Source organism: Pseudophryne corroboree, chromosome 9, assembly GCF_028390025.1.
Source record: "Pseudophryne corroboree isolate aPseCor3 chromosome 9, aPseCor3.hap2, whole genome shotgun sequence".
Taxonomy (NCBI): domain Eukaryota; kingdom Metazoa; phylum Chordata; class Amphibia; order Anura; family Myobatrachidae; genus Pseudophryne; species Pseudophryne corroboree.
This window is the reverse complement of record NC_086452.1, coordinates 350,525,634-350,550,593: the sequence shown is the minus strand read 5'-3', so window position 1 is coordinate 350,550,593 and position 24,960 is coordinate 350,525,634. Positions and strand designations below refer to the sequence as shown.

Sequence of the window (24,960 nt, the reverse complement as noted above, 5' to 3'; positions counted from 1 at the left end):
AACGAGCCTGCCGGGCATTCAGTCGTTTAGCTGATTCAATGTATTGAAGATTTTTGTGATCAGTCAAAACTGAAATGATATGAGTCGCTCCCTCAAGCCAATGCCTCCACTCCTCGAAAGCCCATTTAATAGCCAGCAATTCTCGGTTACCAACATCGTAGTTGGATTCAGCAGAAGAGAATTTCCTGGACATAAAGGCACAAGGATGTAATTCAAGGGAATCCGGATCCTTCTGAGACAGGATAGCCCCTACTCCAACCTCTGAGGCATCAACCTCAACAATGAAAGGCAATTCTGGGTTGGGGTGTCTGAGGACAGGGGCTGAGACAAAGGCTTGTTTCAAGGCCTGAAAAGATAACTCAGCTTCACGTGACCAATTGGTAGGATCTGCTCCCTTCTTAGTCAGTGCCACAATGGGAGCAACTAGGTCAGAGAAAGAGTGAATAAATCTTCTATAGTAGTTCGCAAACCCTAAAAAGCGCTGAATTGCTTTTAAGTTGGTGGGTTGCGCCCAACTGAGGATGGCTTGGAGCTTCTTTGGTACCATACGGAATCCCCGAGGGGAAATAATGTATCCTAAAAAGGATACCTCCGTGACATGAAATTCACACTTCTCCAGCTTGGCATATAGGTGATTTTCACGTAATTTTTTTAGAACCTGACGCACCTGGGTAACATGTTGTTCTACAGAGTCAGAATAAATCAAAATATCGTCTAAGTAGACTACAACGAATTTTCCAAGAAATTCACGGAGCACATCGTTAATGAGATCCTGGAAAACTGCCGGAGCGTTAGACAGGCCGAATGGCATAACCAGATACTCATAGTGGCCTGACTGAGTACTGAATGCCGTTTTCCACTCATCCCCTGACTTGATTCTGATGAGGTTATATGCTCCTCTCAGGTCAATCTTAGAAAAAATCACAGCCGAACGTAGCTGATCAAAGAGGACAGAGATCAGCGGCAGAGGGTAAGTATTTTTAACTGAGATTTTATTCAAGGCTCTAAAGTCAATGCAGGGTCTGAGTGAACCATCCTTCTTCTCTACGAAGAAGAAGCCTGCACTTAAAGGGGATTTAGATGGCCTGATAAACCCTTTCCCTAGGCTTTCTTTAACATACTCATTCATGGCCACAGTTTCAGGTCCGGACAATGCATATAACCTTCCCTTAGGCAAAGTGGCACCAGGAATTAGCTCAATAGCACAATCATAAGGCCTATGGGGAGGCAGAATATCCGCATTGCCCTTGGAAAAAACATCAACAAAATCCTGGTATTCCACAGGAATGGGTGCGGGAATGGCAGCAGCCATTCTGATGGGAAGCGTAATACATTCTTTATTACAGATGGTACCCCATTGTGAGATCTCCCCCGACTGCCAATCAATGATGGGATTATGAAAGGCCAGCCAAGGGTGACCCAGAACCACTGGAACTGCTGGGCAATGGGTGAGGAAAAACTCAATTTTTTCAGAATGCAGAGCTCCTACTGAGAGTAGAACAGGAGGTGTACAGAGAGAAATAACCCCATTGGACAAGGGACTCCCATCTAAACCATGCATGGTGATACACCTACCCAAGGCTAACTGAGGAATACCTAAGGTCTTGGCCCATGTTAAATCCATAAAGTTCCCTGCAGCTCCACTGTCCACAAAAACAGAGACCGAGGAACAGAGGCTGCCAAAGGAAACTTTAGCTGGGACTAACAGTGAATTATTTGAGGAGATAAGCTGCAGACCAAAGTGAACCCCCTCACAATTCACTTGGTCGAGACGTTTCCCGACTTGTTCGGACAACTACGGGCAAAATGTCCCTTACCTCCACAGTATAAACAAAGACCAGAATTTTGCCTTCTGGTTCTTTCTTCAGGAGACAGTTTGGAGAGACCTATTTGCATAGGCTCCTCTAAGTCCTCAGGGATGGAAAAAACACAAGGAGTGGACCCGACAGATGCTCCTTTTTCAGCCCTCCGCTCTCTGAGCCGACGATCAATCTTAATAGAGAGCTCCATGAGTTTATCGAGAGTCTCAGGAGCGGGATACTGAAGGAGACTGTCTTTTATAGACTCAGATAAGCCGAGGCGAAACTGACTGCGCAGGGCTGGGTCATTCCATCCACAGTCGTTCGACCAACGGCGAAACTCCGTACAATAATTCTCTGCGGGATTCCTACCCTGTCTGAGAGCACGCAACTGAGTCTCGGCGGATGCCTCTCTATCAGGGTCGTCATATAACAGTCCTAAAGACTTCAGAAAGGCATCTACAGAAAATAAAGCCGGATCGTCTGTCTTTAAACCAAAAGCCCAGGTCTGAGGATCCCCCTGAAGCAGAGAAATAATAATTCCAACCCGCTGAGCCTCCGTACCTGAGGAGACTGGTCTCAAACGAAAATAAAGTTTACAAGACTCTTTAAAATTAAAAAACTGTTTTCTATCCCCAGAAAAACGGTCAGGCAGATGCATTTTTGGTTCAGGAATGACCCTTGGGGAAGTCCGTAACAGATCTTCCTGTGACCTCACCCGAAGGGACAGATCCTGAACCATCTGAGTAAGTTCTTGAATCTGGCTAACTAGAAGCTGGCCAGGATTTGGCCCGACACCAGTGGGATTCATGAGGCCGACAAATCTCCCAACTGGACAAGGGAAAAATTAACTCCTGTTTAATTTTAAATTTTAGTCTGGCCGGTGATAATGTTATGATTCCTGTACTCCAGACCAGAGGAGATCTTATGGCAGAGGTCTGAGTACTGGAAAGATATACTGGTTGTGGGAGCAGGAGAGCCTAGTAACCCCCTGGCGCCCTAACTCCGTTGTCTCGCCCGTGTTATCAGAAATCCCCTGCGAGACTATGGTTGCTTGAGCCCATGGCAGCCGCGTTCGAAGGGCGGATTATGTCTGCCCAACCCCGATGCCCCCTCAGGTCTTAATGGGAGACAAAGGGAAATCCGAGACAGGGTGATAACAAGGGGCCCTCTGACTAAGCAACCAGGCCAGGGGTTACAAGCTAACTAACTTAACCAAAGAAGTATGTGCGGACTAGCCGCCAGGGAAAATGACAACCAAAGATCCACTGATCCGTCACTCCTATCCAGCACCGCTGGATACCAGAGTGGACCAGGGGGAGCGGAATCCTCCGCAAAAGCTCCAGAACACAAAGATACAAAATAATAAACAGTAAGCGGTCAAGCCGCAACACACGGCTAAGCCGCGACTCACGAACACCACAGGATGTTAAAGGTGCTCGGTAAGACTCCAGGAATAGATGACAAACTTCCGAGTACAGGATCACTGAGGACAGGAACAACCGGATTGAGCAGGACTGGAAACTCTCTGTAACTGACACAGGCAAACAGGAAGCTATCACCGGCGTCTGTGAGAAGTCCAAAGGGTGCTTATAACTGTGAGCTCCCCAATCAGGAGCCAGACTGGGTAATCACAAGTAATGCCGTGCAGCTTGCATGCTGCACGGCCAGCACACCATTTATACAAATTAGAAAAGACCCAGCAACGGGGAACGCGGCCCGAACGTGGCGTCCCCGTTGCTAAGGTCTGAGCGGCTCCGTGCGCCCGGCGTCTAGCGTTGCCAGGGAGCCGGCGGCTGTACGCGCACGGCGTCCCTGGTTGCTAGGCGCCGGGCCGCACCGACAAGCGGACCCCGGCGCCTAACAATAACCTTTCCATGTCTCACTCTTTCTGTCTCTGTGCCACAACTGAAACCTGGGCCTCTCTCTCTGACACATTCTCCACTGTGGGATTCTACTGTGGGGATCTTTCCTTCTCCCACACTCAAGTGACCAACAATGAGGTCTAATCTGCTTCCTATTGTTTCCCGGCTGCACCTTTTGCATCATTACCCTTTAACAAACACGGGTTCTGCCAACCCTCCCTTCCCTAATCATGACCACAACTTTAGTAGAGCTGCTGCCATAAATTGCAGTATAAGGGATGGAATGGAGCTGCTGCTCAGGCCCAGTGGCAGTAGCTTCTTCGTGTGTGTGTATCTGAGTGCTTGATCTGTGCAGAGAAGAGACAGGCGTCATACCATGATGTAGGAGACTGTGTGCTTAGAAAGTTCAGTTATGTCTCCTACTGGTTATATTAGTTATACACTGCACTATGCATGAGGCAGACTATATAGTTTGTTAAGTGCTAATTACTGTATGTCCTCTTCGTGGGATGGCAAGACTTGGTTTAAATTCAAGCAAAGGGAAACCCCTCTTTAGAAATTCTGCATTTGCCTCTGACTTCCTCTCCGTTTTCTGCTTTAAATCCAGTTCATAAGCATTTTCTCTCCTATTCACATCCGTATTGATGTCACCTATTGCCCCCCTGACTGTGCCTCACAATATTTTGACACCTTTTCTGTCTATTTTTCTCACTCTTTCTTTTGACCCACTGAATTCTTATTCACTGTCACATCAACATCCCCCACTGATATTGTTACCAGGACTGATGCCTCAAAACTCCTCACCCCAATGTACGCTTTTGGTCTTTCACAGTGCATATCTTCTCATCCACTTAACTTTGTTTTCTGCGATCTATGTGACATCTCCTTATTCTCTAACTCTGACTCCAGCTCTATGACCACAATCTTCTATTATCCACCTCCCTAACGCTACCTTCTACACCTCACTTTATCCTAAATTCCTGTACACACAGCAATTTCTGAATGGCACTGACACGGAGGTGTGCCGCGAGTCATGGGTGTTTGAACTTATGCACGCCCCCATTTCCATTGAAACTTACATACCACACCCTCACTCTCTGACCCATTACTCCATGTACAATTCCTTCACTCCTGTCACTAGAGTCTTTGTGTTGCTTTGGAAACGTCAGCTCCAGGAGACACATGGCCAATCCATGATATAAACATTTACACTAGAGGTGAGCGGGTTCGGTTCTCAGAGAACTGAATCCCTCGAACTTCATGTTCCGAGCCAGAAACCGAGTCCGGCTCGGGACTTCCGACTAGACTCGGAAACCAGAAAGAGGCAAAACGTTATCATCCCACTGTTGGATTCTCGCGGGATTTAGAGTTCATATAAACAGCCGCATTTCGCCACCATTTTCACTCCGGACTTGGAGAGTGAAGGATACAGACCTCTGTCTCTCTCTCTGTGTGGTGGCGTCCAGTGGGGTCAGTGTGTGTTCTGTAGGGGTGCTGCTACTGTCACTGTGGTCTCCCTGTGCTGTTAGGGGTGCTGTCCTGGCTGTCACTGGTGTTTCATGTGCTGTTAGGGATGCTGCAGCTATACATGGGTGTTGCTGTCCTGGCTGTCACTGTGTTGTACAGGGGGCAGGGGCACTGTCCTCCTGTATGCAGTGAAAATACAGGGGTGCTGGCTGTAAAAATTCAGGGTTACACTGAAAATAAATGTACACTGGCCCTGTCTTGTATGCTGTAAAAATTCTGGGGTGCACTGAAAATAAATGTACACTGGCCCTGTCTTGTATGATGTAAAAATTCAGGGATGCAGTGAAAATAAATTTACACTGGCCTTGTCTTGCATGCTGTAAATAATCAGGGGTGCAGTGAAAATAAATGTACACTGGTCCTGTATGCTGTAAAAACACTGGGGTGCTGCTGTTAAAAGAAAAGTAAACTGGTCCTATATGCTGTACAAATATACTGCTGCTGCTGTTAAAATAAAAGTACACTGGTCCTGTATGCTGTAAAAATGAAGGGGTTATGCTGTTAAAATAAAAGTACACTGGTCCTGTATGCTGTAAAAATAGAGGGGTGCTGTTGTTAAAATAAAAGCACAATGGTCTTGTATGCTGTAAAAACACAGGGGTGCTGTTGTTAAAATAGGTGTTCACTGGTCTTGCATGCTATAAAAATACAAGGGTGCTGTTGTTAAAATAAAAGTACACTGATCCTGCATGCTATAAAAATACAGGGGTGCTGTTTTTGAAATAAAAGTACACTGGTCCGGTATGCTGTAAAAATCTAGGTATGCTGCTGTTAAAATAAAAGTACACTGGTCCTGTATGCTGTAAAAATACAAGGGTGCTGCTGTTAAAATAAAAGCACACTGGTCCTGTATGCTGTAAAAATACAGGGGTGCTGTTGTTAAAATAAAAGCACAATGGTCCTGTATGCTGTAAAAATACAGGGGTGCTGCTGTTAAAATAAAAGTGCACTGGTCCTGTATGCTGTAAAAATACAGGGGTGCTGCAGTTAAAATAAAAGTACACTGGTCCTGTATGCTGTAAAAATACAGAGGTGATGCTGTTAAAATAAAAGTACACTGGTCCTGTATGCTGTAAAAATACAGGGGTACTATTACTAAAAATAAGAATTTACTCACCGGTAATTCTATTTCTCGTAGTCCGTAGTGGATGCTGGGTACTCCGTAAGGACCATGGGGAATAGACGGGCTCCACAGGAGACTGGGCACTCTTTAAAGAAAGATTAGGTACTACATCTGGTGTGCACTGGCTTCTCCCTCTATGCCCCTCCTCCAGACCTCAGTTAGGGAAACTGTGCCCGGAAGAGCTGACATTACTAGGAAAGGATTTGGAATCCAGGGTAAGACTCATACCAGCCACACCAATCACACCGTACAACTTGTGATAACTATACCCAGTTAACAGTATGAATAACAGCTGAGCCTCATTCAACAGATGGCTCAGAACAATAACCCTATAGTTAAGCAATAACTATATACAAGTATTGCAGAAGTCCGCACTTGGGACGGGCTCCCAGCATCCACTACGGACTACGAGAAATAGAATTACCGGTGAGTAAATTCTTATTTTCTCTGACGTCCTAGTGGATGCTGGGTACTCCGTAAGGACCATGGGGATTATACCAAAGCTCCCAAACGGGCGGGAGAGTGCGGATGACTCTGCAGCACCGAATGAGCAAACTCAAGGTCCTCCTCAGCCAGGGTATCAAACTTGTAGAATTTTGCAAACGTGTTTGATCCCGACCAGGTAGCAGCTCGGCAAAGTTGTAAAGCCGAGACCCCTCGGGCAGCCGCCCAAGAAGAGCCCACCTTCCTAGTGGAATGGGATTTTACTGATTTAGGATGCGGCAGTCCAGCCGCAGAATGAGCCTGCTGAATCGTGCTACAGATCCAGCGAGCAATAGTCTGCTTAGAAGCAGGAGCACCCAGCTTGTTGGGTGCATGCAGGATAAACAGCGAGTCAGTTTTTCTGACCCTAGCCGTCCTGGAAGCATAGATTTTCAGGGCCCGGACTACGTCCAGCAACTTGGAATCCTCCAAGTCCCGAGTAGCCGCAGGCACCACAATAGGTTGGTTCAAATGAAACGCTGATACCACCTTAGGGAGAAATTGGGGACGAGTCCTCAATTCTGCCCTGTCCATATGGAAGATCAGATAAGGGCTTTTACATGACAAAGCCGCCAATTCTGACACACGCCTAGCCGAAGCTAAGGCCAATAGCATGACCACTTTCCACGTGAGATATTTTAGCTCCACGGTCTGAAGTGGCTCAAACCAATGTGATTTTAGAAAATCCAACACAACGTTGAGATCCCAAGGTGCCACTGGAGGCACAAAAGGGGGCTGAATATGCAGCACTCCCTTGACAAACGTCTGAACTTCCGGCAGTGAAGCCAGTTCTTTTTGAAAGAAAATAGACAGGGCCGAAATCTGGACTTTTATAGATCCCAATTTTAGGCCCATAGTCACTCCTGACTGTAGGAAGTGCAGAAATCGACCCAGCTGAAATTCCTCTGTTGGGGCCTTCATAGCCTCACACCAAGCAACATATTTTCGCCATATGCGGTGATAATGTTTTGCTGTCACATCCTTCCTAGCTTTTATCAGCGTAGGAATGACTTCAACCGGAATGCCCTTTTCCATCAGGATCCGGCGTTCAACCGCCATGCCGTCAAACGCAGCCGTGGTAAGTCTTGGAACAGACAGGGCCCCTGCTGCAGCAGGTCCTGTCGGAGCGGCAGAGGCCAAGGGTCCTCTGAGATCATTTCTTGTAGTTCCGGGTACCAAGTTCTTCTTGGCCAATCCGGAACGATGAGTATAGTTCTTACTCCTCTCTTTCTTATTATCCTCAGTACCTTTGGTATGAGAGGAAAAGGAGGGAACACATAAACCGACTGGTACACCCACGGTGTCACTAGAGCGTCCACAGCTATTGCCTGAGGGTCCCTTGACCTGGCACAATATCTTTTTAGCTTTTTGTTGAGGCGGGACGCCATCATGTCCACCTGTGGCCTTTCCCAACGATTTACAATCAGCGTGAAGACTTCTGGATGAAGTCCCCACTCTCCCGGGTGGAGGTCGTGCCTGCTGAGGAAGTCTGCTTCCCAGTTGTCCACTCCCGGAATGAACACTGCTGACAGTGCTATCACGTGATTCTCCGCCCATCGGAGAATCCTTGTGGCTTCTGCCATTGCCATCCTGCTTCTTGTGCCGCCCTGTCGGTTTACATGGGCGACCACCGTGATGTTGTCTGACTGAATCAGCACCGGCTGGTTTTGAAGCAGGGGTTTTGCTTGACTTAGGGCATTGTAAATGGCCCTTAGTTCCAGAATATTTATGTGTAGGGAAGTCTCCTGACTCGACCATTGTCCTTGGAAGTTTCTTCCCTGAGTGACTGCCCCCCAACCTCGGAGGCTTGCATCCGTGGTCACCAGGACCCAGTCCTGTATGCCGAATCTGCGGCCCTCGAGAAGATGAGCACTCTGCAGCCACCACAGCAGAGACACCCTGGCCCTCGGGGACAGGGTGATCAGCCGATGCATTTGAAGATGCGATCCGGACCACTTGTCTAACAGATCCCACTGAAAGATCCTTGCATGGAACCTGTCGAAGGGAATTGCTTCGTAAGAAGCTACCATCTTTCCCTGGACTCGCGTGCAGTGATGCACCGACACCTGTTTATGTTTTAGGAGGTCTCTGACCAGAGATGACAACTCCTTGGCCTTCTCCTCCGGGAGAAACACCTTCTTCTGTTCTGTGTCCAGAATCATACCCAAGAACAGCAGACGCGTCATAGGAACCAGCTGCGACTTTGGGATATTCAGAATCCAGCCATGCTGTTGTAGCACTTCCTGAGATAGTGCTACTCCGACCAACAACTGCTCCATGGACCTCGCCTTGGAGATCGTCCAAGTACGGGATAATTATAACTCCCTTCTTTCGAAGGAGTATCATCATTTCGGCCATTACCTTGGTAAATACCCTCGGTGCCGTGGACAGACCAAACGGCAACGTCTGGAATTGGTAATGGCAGTCCTGTACCACAAATCGGAGGTACTCCTGGTGATGATGGTAAATGGGGACATGCAGGTAAGCATCCTTGATGTCCAGTGATACCATATAATCCCCATCTTCCAGGCTTGCAATAACCGCCCTGAGCGATTCCATTTTGAACTTGAACTTCCTTATTTAAGTGTTCAAGGATTTCAAATTTAGAATGGGTCTCACCGAACCGTCTGGTTTCGGTACCACAAACATTGTGGAATAGTAACCCCGTCCCTGTTGAAGGAGGGGAACTTTGATTATCACCTGCTGGAGGTACAGCTTGTGAATTGCCGCCAGTACTACCTCCCTGTCCTTGGGAGTAGCTGGCAAGGCTGATTTGAGGTAACGGTGAGGGGGAGACGTCTCGAACTCCAGCTTGTATCCCTGAGATACCACTTGTAGAACCCAGAGATCCACCTGTGAGCGAACCCACTGGTCGCTGAAGTTCCGGAGACGGGCCCCCACCGCACCTGGCTCCACCTGTGGAGCCCCAGCGTCATGCGGTGGACTTAGTGGAAGCAGGGGAGGATTTTTATTCCTGGGAACTGGCTGTCTGGTGCAGCTTTTTCCCTCTACCCCTGCCTCTGGGCAGAAAGGACGCGCCTCTGACCCGCTTGCCTTTCTGAGGCCGAAAGGACTGTACTTGATAATACGGTGCTTTCTTAGGCTGTGAGGGAACCTGAGGTAAAAAAGTCGACTTCCCAGCTGTTGCTGTGGATACGAGGTCCGAGAGACCATCCCCAAACAATTCCTCACCCTTATAAGGCAAAACCTCCATGTGCCTTTTAGAATCAGCATCACCTGTCCACTGCCGAGTCCATAATACTCTCCTGGCAGAAATGGACATTGCATTAATTCTAGATGCCAGCCGGCAAATGTCCCTCTGTGCATCCCTCATATATAAGACTACGTCTTTAATATGCTCTATGGTTAGCAAAATAGTGTCCCTGTCAAGGGAATCAATGTTATCAGACAGGGAATCAGACCATGCTGCTGCAGCACTACACATCCATGCTGAAGCAATAGCAGGTCTCAGTATAGTACCTGAGTGTGTATACACAGACTTTAGGATAGCCTCCTGCTTTCTATCTGCAGGCTCCTTTAAGGCGGCCGTATCCTGAGACTGCAGTGCCACCTTTTTTGATAAGCGTGTGAACGCCTTGTCCACCCTAGGGGATGTCTCCCAGCGTAACCTATCCGTTGGCGGGAAAGGGTACGCCATTAGTAACCGCTTAGAAATCACTAGTTTCTTATCTGGGGAACCCCACGCTTCTTCACACAATTCATTTAACTCATCAGATGGGGGAAAAGTCACTGGCTGCTTTTTCTCCCCAAACATAATACCCTTTTTTGTGGTAACCGGGTTAATGTCAGAAATGTGCAACACATTTTTCATTGCCGTAATCATGCATCGGATGGCCCTTGTGGATTGTACATTTGTCTCATCCTCATCGACACTGGAGTCAGACTCCGTGTCGACATCTGTGTCTGCCATCTGAGGTAGCGGGCGTTTTTGAGCCCCTGATGGCCTCTGAGATGCCTGGGCAGGCGCGGGCTGAGATGCCGGCTGTCCCAAAGCTGCGTCATCGAACCTTTTATGCAAGGAGTTGACACGCCTCCACGTAAGCGTCCTCATCAAACATGTCGACACAGCCGTACCGACACACCGCACACACACACAGGGAATGCTCTGACTGAGGACAGGACCCCACAAAGTCCTTTGGGGAGACAGTGAGAGAGTATGCCAGCACACACCAGAGCGCTATATAACAGAGGGATTTACACTATACACAAAGTGAATTTTCCCCCAATAGCTGCTTATATCACAATTTGCGCCTAAATTTATGTGCCCCCCTCTCTTTTTTACCCTTTCCGTAGTGTATACTGCAGGGGAGAGCCTGGGGAGTGTCCTTCCAGCGGAGCTGTGAAGAGAAAATGGCGCTGGCTGTTCTGAGGAAGATAGCCCCGCCCCTTCAGCGGCGGGCTTCTCCCGCTTTTTTAATAATAATTATGGCGGGGGATTAGGCACATATACAGTTTAGAACTGTATTATGTGCATTTTGCCACTTAAGGTATACTAATTGCAGCCCAGGGCGCCCCCCCCCAGCGCCCTGCACCCACCAGTGATTGGAGCGTGTGGTGTGCTGTGGGAGCAATGGCGCACAGCTGCAGTGCTGTGCGCTACCTTATTGAAGACCGGAGTCTTAAGCCGCCGATTTTCTCCGTAATCTTCCGTCTTCTGGCTCTGCAAGGGGGACGGCGGCGCGGCTCCGGGAACGGACGATCGAAGTCGGGCCCTGTGTTCGATCCCTCTGGAGCTAATGGTGTCCAGTAGCCTTAGAAGCACAAGCTAGCTGCAAGCAGGTAGGTTTGCTTCTCTCCCCTAAGTCCCACGTAGCAGTGAGTCTGTTGCCAGCAGATCTCACTGAAAATAAAAAACCTAACAAATACTTTCTTTTTAGTGAACTCAGGAGAGCCCACTAAGTGCATCCAGCTCTGGCCGGGCACAGATTCTAACTGAGGTCTGGAGGAGGGGCATAGAGGGAGGAGCCAGTGCACACCAGATGTAGTACCTAATCTTTCTTTAAAGAGTGCCCAGTCTCCTGCGGAGCCCGTCTATTCCCCAATGGTCCTTACGGAGTACCCAGCATCCACTAGGACGTCAGAGAAATAAAAGTACACTGGCCCTGTATGCTGTAAAATACAGGGGTGCAGTGAAAATAAATGTACACTGGCCCTGTCTTGTATGCTGTAAAAATTCAGGGGTGCAGTGAAAATAAATGTACACTGGTCCTGTATGCTGTAAAAATACAGGGGTGCTGCTTTTAAAATAAAAGTGCACTGGTCCTGTATGCTGCAAAAATACATGGCTGCAGTTGAAATACAGGGGTACTGGCACTGTCTGCGGTTGCGATGTCTAGGCCTGACCTTTACAACACTGTATGGGAAGAGGAGGCTCCTACCACCATATTTCCCCCCTGCAGGGAGGAGCATCGCCAGTCCATTGCTGATATTGAGATTGAGGATGTCACTGTAGAAGTACACCAGGATATTGGTGTAGCTGGCGCTGAGGAGGAAGTTGACGATGAGGATTCTGATGGTGATGTAGTTTGTTTGAATAAGGTACCAGTGGAGACAGTTATTGGCCATGGGATGAAAAAGCCCATTATCATGACTGGGCAAAATACCAAAAAAGCCACCTCTTCGAAGTGAAATTATTTCTCCACAAATCCGGACACCTGGTGTCAAGCCATCTGTTGCCTTTGTCAATCCATAAGAAGTAGGACGTTAACCACCTAGGAACATCATCCCTTATACTGTACATCACCTGCAGCGCATTCATTATAAGTCATTGTCAAGTTCAGAAACTTTGGGTAATAGCTTAAGCAGTCCGCTGACACCTAAATGATGGGGTTTGTTTGAATATTATTTCTCTGTGAGGATGAGGATGTAAACACTGAAGGGGGGAGGGGAATCTGAGGATGAGGACGACATCTTAACAAAGAAAAGAAAAATGCGCTTCAAACAATAGTGCTGCAACAGCTGCTAGGGTGGTCACCTCACCCTCAGAAGTAGATACAAAGATATGGGTTTTGCGGCCTAGCGCACCTCTGGGATATATATATATCAGTCAAAATATAGGATAATGGAATGGTATTCTCAGACCATAAAGTTCATTGTTCAGTCCAGGATATTACCAATGGCTTTTCTTTTCTTTCCAATCTATTTCAATGAGAAATTGATGTACACTCATTCACATATAAAAGAACAAGAAGGACACATATAGTGTGATACAGTTTCTAAACACTATTTATTTCTTCCGTAATAACAATTAAAAAGGTTGTATAAAATCCACCAATCAAGTGCCAATGTGCATACCGGATAGTGTGGGGTGTTCAAAATGCCCACCCAAAATCGCAATGGTAAACAAACAGACCTTCCCGTGTTCAGGATACTGCGGCAATTCTGGAATGAGGCGTTTCAATCCTTCACACTGCGTAACAGGTAAGTCAATCTGGCCACCAACGCATTTCGGCTCACTCAGGAGCCTTTGTCAAGGTGTGTGGTGGACTGGGATAGTTCTCATTATATCCCTTTTACTGTAATCTGATTGGTCCATGCCAGATCTAAATTAATTAAGTCCCTTTTACCTATTAATTTCGGCTCCCTCCTATCCATATGCACAAAGGTTTACAGTTTTATAATTTACAACAAATAATAGCACAAAACAATCCTCGTCGCGCTGTTAAATTCAATAAAACCCGGCGTGAGCTCCATTCGTCCATGGAATGCACGCTACTTCCGGATCCCATGGGCCCGACTTCCTGTCCATAGACACGGAAGTCCCGGGTCCGTCCTGCTCTCACTCACATTACTCCCCGCTCTGTAGGACTGCTTCCGGCATTTGAGGCGCATTCATAGAATTTCCCCAGCAGATGGTGCGCACACGTCACTTCCGCTTTCCAAAGCCGGAAGCGTGCAGTACTCCCTTCCATCCCTAAAGGACCTTCTTAAAGTGATAGATAGTGAAAGAAGTATAAATACATTAAAAATACATAAACGGATATGACAGCATGTAGGGAAATCATGCAGGGAAATCTTGATCCAAACCACTAATATAACTAATATTTGTATCTCATTTAACTAATCTCATTGAAAATTCATACTTATAAAACATTCTTAAAACAATTTGTGGTGTGGAAGTTGAAATACATTTAAAATATATGAATGGATATAGAAGCATGGGCAAGAATGGAAATGTCAATCCAGACCCCTTATGTAGCTGACATTTGTATCTAATTTAACTGATCACAATAAAAATTCATAAGTGAAACAGCATTATAGCCATAAAGTGGGGGAAGGAATGGGGAAATGCATTTTGTGCTAAAGTGCACATATCATATATCCATTTCATTTCTATTTGTGCTATCCTTACCTCTATAGTATTCTTCCTCCGGTGGCTTTGTACTACACTGACCCCCAATAAATATTTTATTCCAGAAAAACTTTTGTTGTGAATTTCTTTAAAGTGGTTGGGAACTGAATGATTTTCAAAACCATTGTGTATATTACGTGCATGTTCCGCCCAACGGTCTTTTAACGGTCTTGATGTCCTCCCAATGTACTGTAGTCCACACTTGCACTCCATAAGAGTGTTGCAAGTGATGAAATCCTCAATTTCATATGCTTTTCCTGTAACTGTTGAAGTAAAGTATTCTAATTTACTGGGTTGCGAGGTATGACACCTACACATTTTACAAATTCCACATCTGTGGAACCCTTTCGTATTTATACGATTAGACCTTATTGGAGGTATGGCACTTTTTACCAATTTTTGTTTCTATAGATGAACTTAAGACAATCGGGTATAATTCCTTTTAAAATAGGGTCCCTTGATAATAGATGCCAGTGTTTTGTCACAATTTTTTCCATTTCTTGATATTGTATATTGTATGACGTAATAAAGGGAAGAATTAATTGATTTTCCTTAGCCTTTTCTTTTGGTACCAACAATGCTTTCCTATCAACTTCTGTCAATTCGGTAATGTGTTTGTCAATAATGTGTTCTTCGTAACCCTTTACAACAAATTTTTCTTTTAATTCTTCCGCTTGTACTTTATACACTGCTACATCGGTACAATTCCACCTAATTCTTTTAATTTGTCCTTTCGGTACATTTTTTATCCAATTCGGATGATGGTTACTAGTGGTTGGTATGTAGGAATTACTATCCGTGGATTTAAAAAAAGTTTTCGTTTGTTAGATTCCATTCTCAATATACAGTGTCAGATCTAAAAAAATAATCTCAGTATTACTGATATTAAAAGTCAAATGGATATTAAAATCATTTTGATTTAATTCTTCGCAGAACAACTTCAAATCTTCCTTATTCCCTTCCCAGATAAAAATAATGTTGTCAATAAAACGGTACCATAATTTTATATACTTTAAAAAATGACTATTATTCCAGATGTGTTGCTCCTCCCATGAATCCATAAAAATGTTCGCATAGGAGGGGCAAACCATGTGCCCATTGTGGTACCCTTTTAATTGTTTATAAAAATTTCCATTAAACCAAAATACATTATTATTTAAAATGAAGTCAATACTCTCTAAAAGGGATTTTAATTTTTTTCATCATCGCCCTTTTCTAAACAGTGTTGAACTGCCCGTATTCCTTTTGTATGTTCAATTATAGTATACAAGCTACTAACATCAGCTGTTCCTAAAACTAAGTTGTCATGCCATTCAACTTGCGATCATTTATTTAAAATATCCATCGTATCCTTAATATGTGATCTAATTTTTAGAACTTCAGGTTGTAAATGGTAATCGATAAAATGTGACAAATTGGCAGTTATGGAGTTGGTCCCAGCCACTATGGGTCTTCCCGGGGGGGTTTCAGAAAGCCATTGGTAATATCCTGAACTGAACAATGAACTTTATGGTCTGAGAATACCATTCCATTATCCTATATTTTGACTGATATATATATCCCAGAGGTGCGCTCGGCCGCAAATCCCATATTCTTTGTATCTAGGACAACATCTTGCCTCTGTAGAGCAAGTTTGTGCAAGGAGAGATTAATTGCTTTTTTTTTTGGTGGGGACCCAAACAAACCAATCATTTCAGCCAGTCATGTGGCAGACCGTGTCGCTGAAATTATTGGTTTGTTAAAGTGTGCATGTCCTGTTTATACAACATAAGGATGGTTGGGAGAGCCCAAGGACAATTCCATCTTGCACATCTTTTCTTTGCCACATCATTCCAGGGGTGCTGCCCTATATGGGGTGCTGCCCCTCTGCCCTATCAGTCCAGGGGTGCTGTTGCCTGTATGCTGTGCTGTGTAATTCTCCAGGGGTGCTGCCTATTCTGTACAAGTCCAGGGGTGCTGCCGTATAATTCCAGGGGTGCTGCTGTACTTGATCCTAGGTTTAAATGAAAGCCTAGAGCAGAATATGAAACAAGCTTCAACATCACAAACAGATTTGTGAAAACATAGCCACAAAGGTGGAAATGGAAATTGCAATTTTGATGGTGTTTTCCAATGAGACCACATTTATGGCCAAAGTCAGTGTGACTCAGAAGGGACAGAATCATAATCTAGCACAACTGCTGGAGAGGTAAAAGAGAGATTTTCTGCCAGAGCATTAGAGAGAGGTTCTTTTCAATTATTTCATGTTAGGGACTCACTCAAATAAATGGCTCCAATTAGTCAACCTTAATTTCGATCTATTATTGATGTTCCACGTTTTGGGATTATTTATTTACAAGATGTGCATTTGTTATACAGGGTACTCTTCCTAAGGGCTGCGTAGGGTTTTCGCAAGACCTTGCGGTGTTAGAACAGAGTATCAGTGATCTTGCATTGCATCAGCTTTCCATTGCACTGCAGCACTAGATGGGCCAGGAGCTCCTGTGAGGCACAAACAGTTACTGAATAAGGCCCAGTATGGAGTCTCATGGTCGCTTACAGCCAGGTCTGGCTTGCCAGGCTGAGGCATGCAATGGACACAGATGTTTAGCATTGCTTCCTCCCACAGTCCTACTTATAGTATGAAATGATTTTCAACTGTAGAGTGGTAAGCTCCACTAGGGCAGGGGCTTAGTAACAAAAAATTCACTACACAGTCCTTCTTAGTGCTGTACCGAACCCACCCGAACTCAATTTGCCCCATCCGGGGTTGCTGTGAGGGCTCAGGAGGGGCTGCTAAAACATCTAATGGGCTGCTTTATTTAAAAATGAAAGTGAAAAAAATAAACAAGACACACAGGTATGCTCACATGCGTGTAACTGGGACACACAGGTATGCTCACCTGCGTGTAACTGGGAGCTGTGAAAAATGAAAATAAGGCATCTGCCACAAAATGTGTAAATAAAAATGCAATAAAAAAATGGGGGAAAAAAGAAGTCCTCGAGATTTTCACAACTTCGTGGAGGGGGAAAAAATCCACTCTTGATCTTGTGGTATACACCAGTTTATTTGCATCACAGCCTTAAATCTGAGGTTATCTTAATCCCTGAAAATGGAGAAGGGGGTACAAATTTGGAGGCTTTGGCCCCTAGTTTTTCAGTTTGTCCAGTAATGTGGTAATTAATAATTATAGATTTGCTTGGTTGAAGATCTTTCCGTTCCACACCAATATAGGTGTGGAGGTGAAAGCCTGTGTGTTGTTCCTGATTGTGCCTCTCTAATTTTTAGTCACTTTCTTGACACTGTCCCCTTCTTCTTGCCTCTTCTCATAATGTGAAAAGTCATAAAAGAAGGAGGTGGTATGTTTGTAGCTAGCTATGATTCGGAGAACTTGGCGAGCTTTTTTCAGGGGGACCACTTGTCGCTGAAATTATGGGTTTATTAAACTGTGCATGTCCTGTTTAAACAACATAATGGTGGGTCGGAGAGCCCAAGGACAATTCCATCTTGCGCCTCTTTTTTTTCTTTGCATTATGTGCTCTTTGGGGCCTAGTTGTTAAAAACTGCCATCCTGTCTGCCACTGCAGTGCAACTCCTAGATGGGCCAGGTTTGTGCTGCCCACTTGTGTCGCTTAGCTTAGTCATCCATTTACCTCAGTGCAACCTTTTGGCCTAAAAACAATATTGTGAGGTGTGAGGTGTTCAGAATAAACTAGAAATAAGTGGAAATGAATGTTATTGAGGTTAATAATACCATAGGATCAAAATTGCCCCCAAATTATGTGATTTTAGCTGTTTTTATGTTTTTTTTTAAAAAAAACATCCAGATCCCAAACCAAAACCCGAAAAGGTGGTTTTGGCAAAACCAATCCAGATCCAAAACATGAACGGAGATCCAGATCCAACACACAAAATCCCAAAAATGTCCACCGGACACCTCTAATTTACACATGTATGGCTATAGCTGCTCTAAGAATTTACATACAGTATATCCTGCAGCGAAACTGCTCTCACTTTACTTGTACGTTCATGTATATTAGATTTTATTTGTGATATTTTTGTTTTTTTGTTTTATTTCCTTGTTCTGTGTCTGACCACTGGTGCAGGACTTTGATGATGAGTATTATTCATTTCTACTTAATGGATGTCTGGTACAGTAAGCCATTTTTATGGAGATTGCTAAATAGATGTACTACATATTTTACCATTTCAGGTTCTGCACTTCTAGACTCCCTTACCTGTGTGAATAACTACAAAACACACTGGATATGTCGGTGGAAAGAAAGCAGACAAGCTCATAAACTGCTCCCAATGAGCCTCTACCATTGGAACGATCTGGGCAGGTATCTTAGCATAATGATACAAATTTACAATTGTGAATCTCAGTAACATGTATAGGGATGTTTCTCTAATGGATGAGGCGCTACCAATATGGCAGACACATATATACTTTCTCTGTCACCTACTCTTCATGGTGCAGTTTGTGATAGATCCTTCCCTTCCTCTGGAACACCACTAACAGCCAGTCCTAGCAGTGCACTTCTGTACTGCTGTGAACAGTGATGGGTTTTAATTTGACATCAGTTATGGGTCCACCAATTAAGCTGGATACTGGATAAGCATTTACATATTAAACTAGGGACCACATAAGGGTCTTCCTGTTTCAATGGAGATCAGAAATGGGTCTTCATATAACATTGGGCACCTCATACAAGTCCTCATTTTAAATTGTGCAGCAGATAAATATTTTTGCATAATATAAATGGCACCAGGGAGAGCAAGACTTGCAGCAAGATATGCCTCAACCCTGTATACTTGTTAGTAGATATGGATCAACCTTGTGTAGTTGGTAACAGGCTTGGCTCAGCACACTTGGTACTAGATGGGTGTAACTTGTGGTAGTTATTAACAAAAACTGTAATTGTGCCCCCACTTAGTATGCTCTCAATTATGGCAGATGGGGGGTGCGTGCTACCACAGACATATAATATACATGTCAGGAACTGAGAAAGGAAAAAAAATGTACAAAGGGTGGTGCATATAACAAGACATATTATTATTAAAATATAACTTTTATTAATACTGATTAAGTGGAAAGTTAAAAAGCAAAAATAGGGTTAATCGAATGGGTGTAACGCATTTTATTTAGTTATGTCCCTGAAATTAGGGACATAAAGTACTAAATACACCTTAGAACATTATTCACCAATTAAAATGTGTTGCTAATGTATTAACCTTATGTATTAGCTTCGGCCTTGACGAGGCTAATTAGCAAAATGCAGCGTTGGTGAATGTACCAATGTGCTCAGAATGTGCTTCATTCACTAATATGATTCATGTATAAAATGAATACCTGGTGTGATATGCTAATATTGTGCATGGAGGACAACCTACAAGTCCATGGTTAGCTGTGCAACCATGAAAAACATTAGTGGAGAGGAATATTTATTAGATATGCGAGGACCCAGATCAGTTATTCCTTACATCACACATATCTACGGACAATCTGCATTAATATCTCCTCCAATGTTTGTGTCCCATGACTATAATGGACAATAAGCAATTAGATTATATTAATTAGACTGATAATCCTTATAATTAAGGAAGAGGATTCCATGATCAGTCTCCTTGAGTCCACTGACGTTGTCACAATAGTGGAGTCACTTGATGATATATTTGTGTGCCCCGAAAACAGACTTAATACAACAGGTTGTGTTCACAAATATTCTTATTTTGAAGGAAATTGCCAGTACTTTACAGGAAATGTTACAGTGAAATACCATCACTTCAATAATGATCACACACTCTTTATATATGTATTAAAACATACCTAACCTAATAAGAGTTTGTGTGTAGATATTCGTGTATTGGAGACAATCCACATGGTTTTGCCCATTAGCTAACTGCTGCTGCGATCAGATCTGAATTACCCCACAAAAAAAAAAAAGGCTTGTGTTAGGTTATCCGTGTACTGAATGTATCCGGAAGTGGATGTAAGAAAATACCACAATGAAAGATGGTATAGTGGAGTCTCGGTCCATCTGTGCAGCTGACATCCACCTATATCAGCTCCACCATTAGATAGAAAATAGAATGTGACGGTACTGAACTTCTTGGCCCATCTAGTCTACCTTTTTTACATTTATCCTTTTTGCAACTATCTATATAAATGCAGGGAAGCCGTCAAGTTGTACAGTTAATTCTTTATCATAAGATGGCCGAACATTGATATTTAATGTTGAAAATTCATTGCATTATCATTTGGCGCATATGACATTAAACAGAAACAATTAAAAATAATAAATAGAATCAGAAATACTTAGGTGGCATCAGAAAATGTAATAGCTGGGACTGCATGCCATGGCAGAAGCATAGACCTGTTATGCCCTATACAGATTATGTATACAGGTGGTTTTTACTATACAGTGCAATGCTCAGCAACTGACTGCAATGTCTCTAGCAGCTATACAGCAAGCCCTGTCCTAACAATGCATGCCATAAAGCAGCTGTATAAGGGATAACCCGGAGTCTGAGGGTAAGTGGCAGAGCATTCTGTAGGATACAGGTTACTGGGGCAGGAGGAGAGCTGCTGCCAGCTCCCTGTCACTCACCACCACCTAGTGTGCAGACCTGGTGGGCACACGCACCGTCCATGGCACACCTCCCCCTGGCCGCCTGAGATATGTACCTGGGATGGGAATGAATTAGGAAGGAGAACCCGCCAGCGAGCTCCCGTTCACATCCCAAACTGCAGCTTCGCCCTCACCTCCAAGTCTGCCATAGTGCGCCGGCAAGGAGCACTACCGGCTTCTCTGGTTTCTTCCCGCTTAGGTCAGACTTCACACAGGCTAGATGGTGGCACAGTCAGATCAGCAGAGGGTAAGCTGGCGGTAGAGGTGCACAGCGCTGGGAGGACATACACACGCAGTGGGTATATAGAGCCCTGTGTGCCACCCCTCAAATTCTGTGCCCGGGGCATGTGCCCACAAAGCACCCCCTTAGCTGCGGCCATGCTTCTACCACTCTTATTTTTATCCCTATTTTCACTTTTTAACTTTTCTTAGTCATGTATTAATAAAAGTTATTATAATAATAATAATAATAATAATAATAATAATAATATGTCTTGTTATATGCACCACCCTTAGGATATTTTCTTTCCTCTCTCAGTTCCTGGCATGGGTGTATACTTGTCACTAGATATAGATATAGGCCATTGTATTATAACTAGCACTATATATTTCTTAGCACACAGCTGCTTTTAACGCTTTGTGCTGGTTTCTAGTTTTTTATGACCTGCTAATATTTGTGAGTTCCTTTTATAGCTTAATTTACTGAACTGTAGATGAACCAAGAAACTGCTGTGCAGACATATGTAGTCAGCTCCACTTCAGTGACCTGATTACAGTATATAGTAACAAGACAGGCTCCATGAGGGCCTGGGAGAGAGTCGCAGGTAAGAACTTACACTCACTTTGCGAATAAATCCGCACTGCGACCACAGTCACAAGCCCATCGCGTCACATTCACAGTGCGACTAACAAGTACGCACGCACAGTGGCTAAAAATTACTTCACTGTGTAACATTGACATTGCATATATCTCTAAATCAGGCCCTGTCAGAGAGAGAGAGAGAGAGAGAGAGAGAGAGAGAGAGAGAGAGAGAGAGAATCTGTAGATGAATCTATATGGCAGGATAAAAAGAAATAATAAGGAAAGATAACTCTTGCTGAAGGAAATAATAGGACTAATGTTAAAAAGTACAAGGGAAAATAGAATTTTAAGGGACTTGCTATTTTAATAGTATATTTTTTGTCACTGTATAGAAACATTTGCATGCTGTCTTATTTTTGTGTTTCTATAATTATCCATTACTTTAAAATGTACAACTATATTTACAAACTGCATTTTGGGGCCTTACTATTGAAATGCATTATTACAGTATAAATGTGCCGCTACCTGTTTTCATACCACAACTAATCAGACTGTCTGCCTTCAAATCTCTAATAACCGATGTCTGTATTCAGGGCCGGTTCTAGACAGGGGCGTTTTAAGAGAGGAGGAGGCCCGTGTGCAGCCTTCTGCTTCAGGGGCCCCCTCCTCTCTGACCGAGGCACAGCATTTAATACTTACCTCTCCTGGGTCCCCCGGCGGTGCCATCCTTCTCCGCAGCGGCAATAGAGTCTGAGACCAGACTCTATTGCGCATGCGCAAACCTCCAGGAACACGGCACGGCGGCCATTTTTCCGAATATTTTGCTACTGCGCATGCGCAAAACTCCGGAAAAATGGCCGCCATGCTATCTTTCTGGGGTTTTCAGCAGGCGCAATAGAGTTTGTTCCCCCTAGTGTTCAAACTCTATTGCGCTGCCAAAAAAGGGATGGCTTCGACTGGGGACTTCAGAGAGGTAAGTATTAAGCAAATGGGTGCAGTGTGTGCGGGGTGGGCCCCCCTGGACCTGGGGGACCATGTGCCTCGCACACACTGCACCCATTATAGAAACGCCAATGGTTCTAGACCTTGTGGCTCCTAGGGCAAAAGTTTCCTTTGGCGCTAACATACACACACACACACACACCCAGACAGGTAAAAAGGGTTAGTGCACGCCGAAGGCGCACGCAAAAAAATAGGTGCATGACTTCATAGGGAAGGGGTGTGCCCCCTGTAGTTGATGTGCCCCTGTAGTTATGCCCCCTGTAGATTTTCCCAGTAGATGTGCCCCCAGTAGAGCTGCCTCTGTAGTTATGACCCCTTAGATGTGCCCCCAGTAGAGATGCCCCTGTTATTATGCCCCCAGTAGAGATGCCCCCTGTAGATTTGCTCCCATTAGATTGCCACCAGTAGAGATGCCCCTGTTGTTATGCCCCCTAGTAGCACCACTTACAAGTTCACAAAAAAAACATCAAACCAATACTCACCAGACCCGCTCCTGCTTCACGACCGCTGCTGCTGCTCCGTCTCTGGCCGCCCGCTCCTCTCTAGAGACGTCATGACGTCTCTCCCATAGCGTTGCACAGACACTAGAGGTCAATTATGACCTCTAGCATCTGACAATGGTGCCGGCTGCAGCGGGCGCCCACACAGCCCACGGCGCTTGCTGCAGCCAGGGACTGCGGGGTGCGGGTGGGCGCCTGCGTGGTGACTGGGGCCGTGGTCCACAGCTCCCTGGGCACCCGCCCTGCTTGCCCGTGCCTAGATCCGCCTCTGTCTGTATTAGAGCCTCCCTCACTCCCACCAATACTAGGCACACTAATGCACCAACACATCAATTCCAATCTCCTCTTTGAGCCACATTCGCTCCTCATGTTTCAGCTGTGTCCTTTTCCAATTACAACATAAATTCTCTCATTACCCTTTGTTTTCATGCCTATAGTATTTTTGACTACCTTGTATGACCTTAAATGTAAGGTTTGTTAGCTATGCAGCGGATAAAAATGGTTGAAAGTGGAGTGTGCTACTGTGCAACTGCAAACATCATGTTGCCACTCTTCAAGGGAAGCATACTTGTGTGATCACTTTGGGTTCTCTCTTACAAACAGCAGCAAGAGCAGACAACACTGTGACCCAGACCATTCTGACAGCCAACACGTTGGGGAACGTTACATGACCTGTCGCATTAACGAAAGGTTCATCACTGCAATGAATACCAAATACACATTCCTGCCGGAACGCACTGTACATGTAGAGACTCATATCATTCCAGCCTCTAAGGGTAAGAGACCAGAAATCAGACAGCTATAAAGCATTGCACAGGTTGCACAATGCACCCTCATCTGATCACTAGAATGTCCTAAAGCAGGCCTGGCCAACCTGTGGCTCTCCAGCTGTTGTGAAACTACCAAGACCCAGCATGCCTTTCTACACCTTTGCTATTAGGAAATGCTAAAACTGTGGCAATGCATGCTGGGATGTGTAGTTTTACAACAGTTGGAGAGCCACAGGTTGTCCAGGCCTCTCCTAAAGCCTAAATACAAATGTAATGTCCTTAGAGAATACATAGTAATAGTCATAAAATTAGAGTTTGTAATTACTTTTGCAATGCAGTCAGGTTGGCTCTACCATAAGCAGGGAAAAGGTTGCCCAGCGTGCCAGTGGGTAAGGGGCACCTACATTAGGGAGGGCCTGTTTCTTAGATACACATAATGTAGTTGCAATTTTAGATATGAAAGGACATTCTGAGTCAGTACACAGTTAAAGTGTAGAACAGTGGATATTTAGGGGGAGACTCAAATGTTTGATAAGTCAGTCGGGAGTCTGTTTTTTCCTATCTAATAGACAGGAAAAAACAGACACCCAACTGACTTTTCAAACATTTGAATCTCCCCCTCAGAGTCACGCCTAAACATTTTAGAAGACATTAGTGCTGTATTCCATAAGTGTGTATATGACAAGGATCTTGGGCAGACGCATGCACATAATCTGTGTAACGACAATGCAACTACAGTAACAGTAACGTTTTATTCTGGTGTAAACGTAAATGGATTGTTAAAGAAAATTGCATGTTTCATGTTTTGTATGTAAAAAATAATATATACAGTAGTTATGAATTTGTTAACAAATGAATAACTTTTTCTTATTGTTGTATTTGATTCAATAGGGGGATTCAAATGTGGGCGAAGGGGGGTCAGTTTTGGGGGCGAACATAGACCAACTTACACCCCTTTCCCAGCCGATTTGCACACTTATTTGCTCAAAAATGCTCGCTACCTTGTGGGCGGGCGTCATACAAATTCGGCTGGGTGAGATTATTGCCGGCAATTGAATTATCCCCTATGTCACTTAACTGTATGTCCTTTTTTGTGAAAATTCTT

The 24,960-nt window shown here is 44.6% G+C and overlaps 1 protein-coding gene across 1 annotated transcript in view; it reads left to right on the top strand.

Annotated features, from left to right (window-relative positions):
- Positions 1-24,960, top strand: part of CSF2RB (colony stimulating factor 2 receptor subunit beta) — a 231,819-nt gene that overhangs the window by 16,961 nt on the left and 189,898 nt on the right. Inside the window, exons 4-5 of the mRNA XM_063940665.1 lie at positions 18,363-18,492; positions 23,689-23,861. Of these exons, the coding sequence (XP_063796735.1) occupies positions 18,363-18,492; positions 23,689-23,861 (303 nt within the window). The remainder of the gene's footprint in view (positions 1-18,362; positions 18,493-23,688; positions 23,862-24,960) is intronic.